General features: G+C 30.3%; 1 protein-coding gene across 1 annotated transcript; it reads right to left on the bottom strand.

Annotated features, from left to right (window-relative positions):
* Positions 1-162: 162 nt before the first annotated feature.
* LOC128868458 (uncharacterized) lies at positions 163-892 on the bottom strand. The gene is made up of 2 exons (XM_054110560.1): positions 783-892; positions 163-723 (listed from the first exon to the last, which is right to left on the bottom strand). Exon 2 carries the CDS (start codon positions 721-723, stop codon positions 277-279), a length of 447 nt encoding a protein of 148 aa, XP_053966535.1. The 5' UTR covers positions 783-892; the 3' UTR covers positions 163-276.
* Between the last annotated feature and the right edge of the window lie 11340 nt (positions 893-12232).

The raw sequence follows: 12232 nt of genomic DNA, 5'->3' as shown, positions 1-12232 counted from the left end.
AAGGCGTCCCGCTGAATAGCAAGCGGTACCTGCTGTTACGCGCATATGCACCTCCCCCATGGCAGCATCAGTTTCGTTATTTAATAGCCACACCTTGCATAGTGGGAGTGACCACTTTTTGTTGCGGCTGTTATTATGTTTAATTAACAATTGTCGGCATAGTATTGCTAAAAATTATGTTTTTATTATTGATTTTTCTTTTTTGCACAAATTTATAACAATCCACCTTTAATGCATATTCTTCAGGAAATCGCTTCTGTAACTCAACCATCTTAGTTAGTATGGCCTAATCTTCGACTGTGTGGCATGCGTTAGCAGCCATGTATTCTTCTCACGCTTCTTCATGGCCATTTGTTTATGACGGGGATGCGTTGGACAAATCACATAGGCACGCTGCTGTCGCACAACAAAATAGCAATCTTGGCAACGACGCTTCAAACGGCCCTTAACCTTAAAACCAGCCACTTGCGTTACGAGTGAAGTAAATGGTGTGAGCAGACGCTGAATGGCGCCTTCATTTATCGCGGATGCTGCGACGGAGTTTGTAGCACTGCTGATGGTATTTAGTGGCCAACTTGCTCCGAGCGGAGTACAGCAGTTGGTCATTATGTGATATGTGCGATTGCTTGCAATGGCCGCTGGTGTTTGCACGGTGCGTGCGGCGTTCAACAAGCCCAAGCTGCTTTTGTATACATGAGCACCCAATTTCGTGATAAACGACATCTGAGAGAAGGAATTCAGTTTAATTTTTTATTGAAATTTGGAATTTTTATTTGCAATACCTTTGAGATAACGTCTTCGAAGTTTTTGCTTACAATTTTTGTAGCTGGTAGCGAAGTGGACGATCAGCTGTTTTGTTTGACGACATGAAATGTTTACAGCGCCATCCTATGGCTTGCTTTTGTATAATTCGTACATTTACAAAAGCTTCCGGAGTTGAAAGTTAGATATAAAAGTTCAACTTTTAATCTGGTTGCGTGTGGCCTCATTAAAAGTTTCGTATTTGAGCCATTGATTTTGAGGTGGTGCGTGGCATTTACAACCCGCCCCATTACAATGTGGATAGTCCGAACCTTAAGAAAAGCCCCCCCTTCACATTTAATCCCTCTACAGATCCGTGGGGAGTCATTTTAAAATGGTGTGGGATACATTTTGTCCAAATAAAGTGTGTAGTTAGAAACCCAACGCTTATTGGGTTTTTACTCTTCTTTGTTTTACATACATATATCTTATTCTTCGTATATGTATATTTCTTTTGTTTACTTAATATATATTTCAAAAGCTGGATGAAAGCTGGGAAATAAATATTTTATTCGCTGTAATAAAATGTGGATGAATAAAATTTCCCTTTTCAAAGGAACATAGAAATAAACACTCACAGCTCTCAATTTATCCCGCTATGGAGATAAGTGTGTAGAGATCGCATCCGCTCAACTTCATTTTTGACAGTTCCCGCTATTCGTAGGCCATGAGACTTCTCTATAGTCTCTTACAAAACTGCCACCCTGAGTTCTCAAAGATTATTTAATACATCTTGAGAAAAACAAAGCGAATAGAAGGAAATAAAATTATTGTAATTATATGTATGTAAACACAAAAAAAAAAATGTTTACAAAAATCTACAATTACGGCAGCTCAACAGTTGATTCTGCCAAATTCACTGACAGACGAGTAGCGGTACTGCGATATGCGCAGAATTACCCTTGAGATTGCAATTTGAATAGATCAAGCCAAGGAGCACCAAGAGATTTGGTGGCTCCTAAAACACTCAGGCTAAAAAGCCCGTTGCATTTAGAGCTCTGGGAAAAGGGTAGATAGTCAAGGCGGAAAGGAGAAAAGTATCAGAGAAAAAGATAGGAAAGAATAGAGACAGAGGCAAAGGTAGTTAGTCCTGTGAGAATTTTCCATATTTTGGCAAAACTGTTAATATCTTCCAGTTTTAGAGAACGAATATTACTCATTCTCTCACATCGAAACCCAAAATTCGTAGCCTTGCACTAGTAAAGGCAGGACACTCACAACAGAGAAAATGCTCAGTGATATCCGCCTCCTCCAAGCAAGTCAGGCACATTGGGTCCTCAATGATTCCAATGGTGGTCATATACTGACCCTATGGGTTGTGTTCTGTAATAATACCGACCATCAACCGAACGTCTTTCCTTCTAAATTTTAGTAGAAAGTTTGACAGTTTTCTGTTCGGATTATCACAAAACACTTTACAGTTCTGGAGCATTCTAGACCGGGCCATCGCTCTTTATGCATGTAAATTGCATACATAATCGCTGATCCAATTCATGATTCCTGCGGAACTTATTCCGATTATTGGCTCTGGCCCTTGTGGGGTAGCCGTTGATCCACGGTTGACCAATTCATCGGCAATTTTGTTTCCTCGAACACCAGAGTGCCCTGGAATCCATATAAATATAAACCTGTTCTGTCTTGCGACTGAATTAGGCTTCTTCTTACATTCTTGAACAGTCTTTGAGGTTTGCTTCGCAATCTCCAGGGCCTTCAGTGCAGCTTGACTGTCACTGAAAACTCCAATTTGTTCATTTACTCTTTAAGCTCTGTTTAATTGCGCTTAATCACTTCTTTTTTATTTATTTTTATTCAACCCTCCTACCTCATTAATGGCTACCTAGGAATTGTACAGCTTTATTGCTTTCACCCTCTTAGAATTCATTAAAACCACTTGTCAATATTTTTTTTGTAGAGTTCATTTTATTATTACTGGAATAAATTTTGTTTCTTAGTTTGAGTTTTATTCTATTAAATTTCTTATAATGAAAAGTGTATGCGTGTATAAAGTATTCTGAGATATACATACATCAGCTTAACTTAATTTGCAGAAACAAAACACTGCTAGTTCTTTTTTATACTTTAATTTCTTAGTATGAATGTTGTATGTATGTGTGCATAAGAGTTTTTTCTTTTAATATGGGATCAATAACTTTTGAGATTTTGAGTTTATTATTTATTTGGAGCCAATGCGTTTTATTTTTCACACATTTTATGGGATCTCATGAGAGCTTTTTCATGAAAGAGCTATTTTTTGATGAATTTGAGGTTTAGTCGTAAAACGGTAGTTTTAGTTGTGAGACTCACTACAGTAGTTGATTTCGATTTAATCGATAACCAAAGTGTATATTGATGATATACGATATTAAATTTTTTGCTTTTGTAGAATTTGTAGAGATTTATTTACGTTTACACTCACTGTGATTTGATCATTACTATACTATATTTATATTTTCGAGCATATGATAGTTATTTTAAATGTTAATATGTTGCACACTGATTAAGTTCAATTTCTGTTGTTACTATGTTTTAATTCTCTATTTGGAGCGTTTACATTTTGCATATTTTTTTAATATTTCAAATACTGTATTTCAATAGTGGATTTTTTACACAATTCTGTATAGTTGTTTAGCTCAAAATTTAATTTAAAATTTTTTTCTGATTTTTTTGTTTTGAAATATGTTTTGTTTTAAAAGTATAAACTAATAAATCTTTTTTTTTACGTTTTTATTTGACATATTTTTATGTATACAAAAAATTCTCTAATATGTAAAGTAAATATTTCTATAAACCTTATTATCAATACCATGAAGTTATGACATTTTCTTTTTAATGAAAATTTCTATAATTCAAAATGTCAATACTAAAAACATGTCTTAATATTAAATGTATGCTTCTGCGCTATTAATTTGAATAAGAAAGGAACTCGTCTAAGCTATTTTTATTTAAATAAATACATAATGGTTTACTTATTTATAGCAAATACCGTTAGCGGTTCAGAGCTTACCATATAACTTTGTTTAATTACTTTAAAGTAGTTTCTTTTCTTAAATATTTTATATTTAATATTTTTTTCTAGATGCACATATGTCAAGTTTTCGAGACAGTTTTACTTAGATTTTTGTTTTTGATTTCTTTTAAATTTTTTTGCAATTATATTATTTTTAGATTTTCACATGGTTTTCTAAACATAATATTTTTCCGTTACTCGTATATAGAGACTTCAATGTAAGTAATAACATCCAATGGTGCATTTACGCTATTTTTAATTTTTATTGGGCAACCAAACCTCAGCGTTCTATAAACATCAACTCAATAGCGTATATGCAAGTAAGTTTTTAGCCTCAATTGCTTTCTCTTTTTATATATAACGGTAATATTTAAAAAACAATTTATATCAATAGTGTTGACTTAGTATTCACAGGGCTGCATTACTGTTTTTGAAACAACAATGCGATTCTGCATAAAATACGACGGCCTACCACAATTTGCAACCCTGTGTGTTTTTATGCAACAAACGCTTGAAAATGTATGTTTTTATTTTTCTTGTTTTAAAGTAATAGTAGCACATTTGTTTACCTTTTTTATATTTTTTTACTCTTTTTAATTTATATATTTTTTAAACGCCATTTTCATTTTGAGTTTCAAGTAAATGCTTCAAATGCTTTCTGTGAAATATGTTTTATTCAACTGTTTAGGTACTAATTCTCTGCTCAGATATAGTTATACATACATATATATATATATATTCTTTAATATTCATTTATATATATTTGTAGTTTTCATTTTTTATTTTTGCTACGCTTAATTTAAATTTTAGCTTTGCTACAGCCTATAGAAAAAATATTTAAATAGAGTTTGTTTATGTTTAAGAAATATGCACGAATATACTTATATGTAAAGAATTGTATATGTTTTTTTTGTTAATTTCTAAGTGTATATTTCTTTTAACTGTTGTCTTTTTTAACTTTAGTTCAGTAAAGTATTTTTCAAATTTAGTTTTTAGACTAAAAACTGGAAGGCTAACTACATATTTTTGCGGTAGTCTTTTACATTAAGTAGATATTTGGAAATGCGATAATAATAAATATATTTTTATGACAAATTTTTACTCGATATATAAGTACCATGCATAAATAAAAAAATAATCTTTAGAAATGCAAAAAGTGTAGTGTAAACTAAATATCACGAATGCATCTTTTTGTAATATTAAAAAAAAATATTTATATTTAAATAAAATTCCATAGAAAAAATTATAATTTTAATGATTTAAAAATATCAGCATATGCTTGATATTTTGAAACAAAACAATCACTTTACGAAAATAGTAGTATAAAAACACTACCTATTCATAAACTTAGCAAAAAATGTGCGGAATCAAAAATTAATACAAACAAAACAAAATGGTTTGGCTAATCAACACTTAACCTTTAAAACCAAAATTTTGTAGAAATAATTTTTTCATGAATTCATTTTTAATTAGTAATAACATTGCTATAAAATGTTTACAAGTAATTTAGTTAGCAAAAAATGTGCTGAATAAAAAAAAATTCAAACCAAATTCCAAATTTTCAAAACGACATCTCCATCTAAAGCAAATACCCGACTCTTCATGTAAGTACTTTTGCTCATCTCTAACAAGTTAGCACTACATTCTTAAGGTCCAGTTACACTGTCGTGCTAGTTACACTGCAATGAATTTTTTAGCTAATTTTAATCCCACAAATTTCAGCTTTTAAACTTGGTTTAGTTTAGAAAGAAGAGCTTTTGAATTGTAGTTTTTTAGTAGTGAATTTGTTGCGGAAATACATTTTTAGATTTCATAGTTGGAAAAAATATGTAGTGCTAAGATGATATTGATTGTTCACCGATAAATAGAAATACTAAAGCGGTATTAATTCTAATTTTGGAATTCATAATTTTATCCAGCAATTAATGAGAGAAAAAGTCTTTGTATTAAAAAAAAAAAAAAAACAAACGGCAAACTCCACAGAATGGACTGACACTACCTATACGAATGATCACACTGAAAAGAATCGCTTCCAAGGGCCAGAAGAAGAATCGCTCCTATGTACCTTTTCGTGGCGAGGTGAGTGCCTTGTCGAACCTTTTTTCTGGTATTGATGCTGGCAAGGTTATATCACATCGTGGCTAAATGTAGAGGCAAGACCTGTAAAAGATGTATCGGTAGCGATAAACCGTCATGTGTTGTTCTCACTCTACTATAGCGGATCATTTTTTGGGTAATTTTTAGTCCTCTTACTTGGAAGCACTGCGTGGCGTAAATAGACTGGAGCTACCGTCGTTAAGTTCTTTTCTAAGTTTCGTCAACTTTCTGTAAGTTACAAATTTAGCGCTCTTAACTACTGTAGTTCTTTCAGCCAGAGAATGCATCCAGGTCAAGGATGATAGATCACCAGGTTTGGTGACAATCGGTTACCCACAACAGTCGGTTCTAAGTTACCGGATCGATCCGGATGTCAATCCGGCCAAAGAATGTCAGCCAGAGAATGCATCCAGGTCAAGGATAACAGATTACCAGGTTCGATGACAATCGCTTACCCATAACAGTCGGTTCTAAGTTACCGGATCGACCCGGATGTAAATCTGGCCAAAGAATGTCGCTTCAGCAGCATTCCTCGTGAATTTATGTATGAGGAATACACAATTTGTGCTGCTACAACAACAATAACAACTAGGTTTGGTCTTCAGCTATGGTCAAAAACGAAATCGAATTCTTTCCGCTCATTTCACATCTATTTAAACATACACCCAAGCAGTCGCTTTTCCAACGGCAACGAAGCAATATGAGTCTTCACTTATTGTATTGATTTTTTTTGTGTATACCACCTACCCAATCTCAATTTTTTCCTAACCAAACTGCCGTCATGACCCACGTTTATGTTAATCAAACAGCTGATTCTTACGAATTTGCTGAGAGCCGATTAAGGGTCAGCTTTTGGCTGGGTCTCTAAAATTTTTTCACCTTGCATCCCGGCGATGAGTTCTTCAGCATTGTGAGTTCCCTAATCTGGCATTCAAGCAGCGATAAATGTGCTTCTCAGTGTTTGTCATTCTTTGTTGCTTACTCTATTTTAGAATACTTTTGTGCCAAAATGCTTTGGCTTCCAGTGCTGAGAAGTTCCAGGAAATTATTTCCTAAAAAAGTACCTTGTAAAGTAAGTAAAAAAGTAGTGCTAATAAATGTACTTCATACATTAAGGTTCGTTATTTTTACGTAAAAATTTTTACGACAGTAAATTCTACATTCACATATGATTTCTTTCAAAATGTTTCGCCTCACTAACTACAACATAAGTGTGGCATAATAATTCTGCTTGAGGCTTTAATGTGATAAAAAGATTGTCATTATTATTTTTTGTTGTTGTTGTTTTTTTTGTTTTTCTAGTTTTTTATCTGTTATTCGAGTATTTTTTTTTTTTGAATTTCAATACGTATGACACCTATACTTTCGTATGATATTTGTTTAAAGTATTTATATTTTGTTCTATATTCATTTTTCTTTAATAATTTCAATATACACATATTTTAATACTTGTAAATGATTTCAATTCTATTAATGCGTTTGTTTTTTCATATCACATAAAACTGAAATTATATCTACCGAAAAAAGCAATCTTAATTCGGATATTTGTATTTTTTATCGCAAAATATGACACTTAGATTTGTATCTTAAATAAAATACAAATACAATTAAATGCAGCTCACTTATTACATGTGTGCACAGTGTGAACCCACCATAAGATATGAAGAGCGGCAGAGCAGACTTATGAGTGACCGAGAGAGAGCAAAATCCACATATAGTAAAGAAACAAAGAGTTGGAGTGATAGAAGAGGAATTAAGGCTAGTGCCTGCAACAATTTTAATCCTTTTCTTTAACATTATTTTTGAACTCTATTCCAAACCTTTAAAAAGTGAAGAAATGCCAAGAAATTTAAGAAGACATTCACGTTACAGATGGTTTTGATAAATTTGTTAAGGCCTTTAGACTGGTTATCAGACTTTGGTGAGCACGCCGATAAATGGCTTTATTTAAAAATGAAATCGCTGACATTTATTATTCAACATTACATTGAGACCCATTGTAAGATTACTACATTTACATCTAATAATCGAATATCTTCGTGTGTATTTACGAATTATCAAAATATTGTTATAATTTTGAAGTAACCTTCTGACGATTTTGTTAACTTATTTGCTTACGCAAAAAAAAATTAGGTGTATAATGTGATTGTATGAAAAAAATATGCTTTATGAATATATTTTAGGATAACTTTCGTTTTTTACAATACATTTATATAATATTCATTTATTTTCAAATTTTTTCTCTTAAGGAAATAATTTTTACTTTCATGTAATTTTTATTTGGTTTTTCTAAATTTTTTTTTAAACTTCTGTGTTTTTAAACCCAATCTGAAACTATTATCATCGCTACTATTCATCGACTAATCGATACACTCTAAAACGTTTGCACCGATTGTTTAATGCAGGGGCAAACATTACAATCGTCAAACGTTTATAGACACATTTCCTAAAGTACTTGGTTAGAAATTCTGCTTTGATGTTTTATGTGATATTCTTTCTTTTAAAATATTTTCCTGTCTTTCAAGTGGTTTCATGTTGCTATATTTACCACTTACACTTACTTCTGCTCTCACAAATTTATAATTTTTAATTTTATAATTATTATTCAATATTGGAATGTGATATATTTACCTTTATTTTACTTTATTTTTTCTGTAATTTTTTTTTTATTTTTTATGCTACATTTTCTAGTATATATGTTTTTTTTTTGCTTCGAGAAAATTCGGAGATGATCACAATAATATTCGAAATGTAGTGCAGGAAAAAGTGAACAGGAGTGAGGAAATCGGTAGCTTGAGGAAGACCAAAATAGTTAATATAGATGGAACAATGAAGAAAAAAGTTTGTTTTCTATGCAGCAAAAAAATATTTAAGTCCAATAAACAAAATTCCTACTAGAAGTAGAACCACTTATTGCTGCTTTAACAGATGTTATTGCTTTTGAATTAAAAAATAAGTTTTAAAACATTTTTTTCAATAGAAAATAATAGAAACCCATATAAATCTTAAAACATGAATCGTGGAAGGAGTAAGGTCACGTTTACACGTAGAGGCATGAGCAGTTTAAATCTTAAGTTGTTATTGCTTTTAAAGCAAAGTGACAAATTTGAGAGCGAGAGTGGAATTAGGTTTTCAGTGAATGCCCAAGTCAAAAATTATTTATGTTATAAAAGTAAGAAAAATGTAACTCCTCACCAAAAATGGTTTAACTGTTACTTTAAAGAGTTATGCTCAAAGAGCGACAGTGAGATGAGCATAAAAAGTTTAATATAAAAGTGACCGGATATCATAATGAGGCTTGTGTAAACTCGTACAACATTCGATTTAATTACAATTGATAAAAAGTAATAGTGTGAACCAATAAGCACTGAAGGGTTATTAAAAGTGTCACTTAGACTGACTGAACGAGTTGATTAATTTGAACAAGAAAAAAATCTTAAGTCAAGTAGTGACTGGTCACAATTCTCTTTAAAGACATAACAACAGATTTCTTCACCTAAAATATATTTTGGAGATATGTAAATTGAGCAATGCTTTAGCTTAAAATGTATTGCTTTATAGTCCTTTTTTTTCAGAAAAAGTTTTCATGCCTATCAATTGAATTTTTGTTGAAAATTTAAGAATCCTTCACATCACTATGTAGTTTCCGAAGGTATTTCCGTTAACGACCAACAATTTAATGAGAAATTGTAATGGCAATTCGATAACTCGATAACTTGATTTTCGATAAGTGTTATTTCGAAACTCCAAACCATTATTCCTGGTAATTAGCTGTGAGTGCCGCGAGAATAAATCTTCAAATTATAGTTTATCGCTACAAAAATGCATGCAGTTCTAAAAGTTTTATATTAGATAGCAGCATAGATTTCGACATTTGAATATTTAAAGTATAATTTGTAAAATTTGTCAGTGCACTCGTAAATAAAATTAAAAACAGAAAAGATATGTTTCAAAATATTGAAAAATCCATGTTTTAGTACGATAGTTTTAGATTATCGATCAACGATATTCAAATTTCGTATTTTTGTTTTAGTTTTCGATGAAAATATGCTGAAAATTTAAAATTTGAGTTCCCAATCTTTCTTTAACTTTAGCGCTATTGTTCATAAATAGACAAATGTTTTGAAAATGCTTAAAAATTAGCGGTCTGATACATTGAAATTGTGATGATAAATATTAATATTTTTGAAGAACGTTTTTTTGAGCTTTTAAAAAAATTGTTATTAATAAAAATTTATTGCATTCCATTTTTTTATTTATTTTTTTATCTAGTGTCTTTTCTCTGGAAATAAATTTTTTTTAATTATTTGTGTATTAAAAAAAATATTTATGCTGTAAAAAATTTTTCATAAAAACAAAACTATTTATATTTCAATGAAAAAATGTATTTGAAAAATTAAAATTTTGTACTCTGAGCATTTAAAAAATATTAAAGGTCCACTATAAATTTAAAAATTCTATCTTAATTCATGTAACTATATTCATGCTATTATTGAAAAACGATTTTTTGAGCTTTTAAAAAAATTATTATCTAATAAAAATTTATTGCATATAATTTTTTTCATTTATCTACTATCTTTTCTTCGGAAATAAATTTTTTTAATTATTTTTGTATTTAAAAAGATACTTTTGTATTTAAGTTGTAAAAAAATTTTCATAAAAACAAAAAAAAACATATTATAATAAAAAAAATATATATTTAAAAAAATTAAAATTTGTACTCTGAGCATTTCAAAAATATCAAAGGTCCACTAAAAATTTAAAAATTCGAACTTAATTCATGTTATTATTGAAAAACGTTTTTTGAGCTTTTAAAAAAATTATTATCTAATAAAAATGTTAGCACACATTTTTTTTTATCTTCTGTCTTTTCTTTGGAAATAAACTTTTAATTATTTTTGCAATAAAAAAATTATTTATGCTGTAAACAATTTTTCATAAAAATAAAATTTATATTTCAATAAAAAAAATTTATTTAAAAAATTGAAATTAGTATATAATATTCAGTGTATTTGTAAAAATATTAAATGTCCATTTAAAATTTAGAAATTCCGTATAAATTCTTGACATTGTATTAAATTTCTGAAAAACGAGCGAGTAAGAGCCCGCATTTGTCTGACGAATCAAATATTATACGCATCAGTAGGGCGTGAATAAAAAAACTGCCTGCTCCAGAATACGTAACGTAAATCAGCAATTCTACATTTTTATTATGAGTTGGATATTGAAGCTATTAAATTTAGTTCTTTACTTTGTTCCATAACTTTAGGCTATAAGCAATAAATGTTTGCAAAGAAATGCAGACAATTTTTTGGAGAAGTCAGGAAATTTGAATTCGTGATTAACGACTTAATGCGGAATTATCTTAGGAATTAAGTGCAACTAATGCGGATTGACAATTATACTTAATTCTCTTAATTTAAGCGGATTAGGGAAATTTTCGATAGCAACGTTGCCGAAAAATGACAGTTAATATCTATGGTGAATGAAAAATAATGCGGCTTTTAAAGAGAAGAACAAGAAAGACTAGATGCAATGCTAGTTTGCACTGACACGTTCGAAATTACTTTAATTGTTTTTATATTTCGGAGTAGCTTGAGAAATTGCAATGAAATTTTTTTTAAAATAAATAATTATTTCTCAGTATCAGGGCAACTAATACCCGTATTTGTTACCTGCGGTCCATCATTCACTGACAAAAATATGCAATAAACAAATCAGCTGTTCCCTAATCCGCGTAGCAACCGCCTGTTACACTACAATTTTAATCAGAATTAACTGAGCCGGTAATCCCGATTAACCCAGCCGTCTGCCTAGGCTAAATATAAGGCTATTAATTCAGTTTTATGTGGCGTCCCAGAAGTATGCAGTGTGTTATGCTTAGTTTCAATTCAGGTGCATACTTTTAGGGCTTTCAGGAAAACTAAACTTTTCCGTCATAGTTTTGTTCCTTTTATTATATTTTTTTCCTTTTGAACACACTGTACTGGTGCATACAGTAGTACAACAAGTCCGGCAAAAAACTTTTTATGTCTTAAAACTCTTTTATAAGTTTTTTTCTACTTAGTATGGGTGTGAGCACCTTCAAAGTTATCTTCCCAGGTTTTATAAAAAATAGTATAAAATAAAAAAAGAAAAAAAAGCCTAAAAAATATAAATGTATGACAAAAATTACTTAATTTTTTTTGAAAAAAAATAAATAAAAAATTAAAAACAAACATTTCTTAATTTTTTCTTTTGAATTTTTTTGAATTTTTTTTATTTTATTACTATTTTTATGAGCTCATACGAAAGAAAACAAATTATTTTTACATGCTGTGTCTTAAA

This window comes from Anastrepha ludens, chromosome 6 (genome assembly GCF_028408465.1).
Source record: "Anastrepha ludens isolate Willacy chromosome 6, idAnaLude1.1, whole genome shotgun sequence".
Taxonomy (NCBI): Eukaryota; Metazoa; Arthropoda; class Insecta; order Diptera; family Tephritidae; genus Anastrepha; species Anastrepha ludens.
This window is presented reverse-complemented; position numbering and strand designations above follow the sequence as displayed.

Excerpts from the sequence above, each read along its gene's own strand:
- LOC128868458 (XM_054110560.1), bottom strand. The coding sequence starts at position 723 with ATGTCGTTTATCACGAAATTGGGTGCTCATGTATACAAAAGCAGCTTG.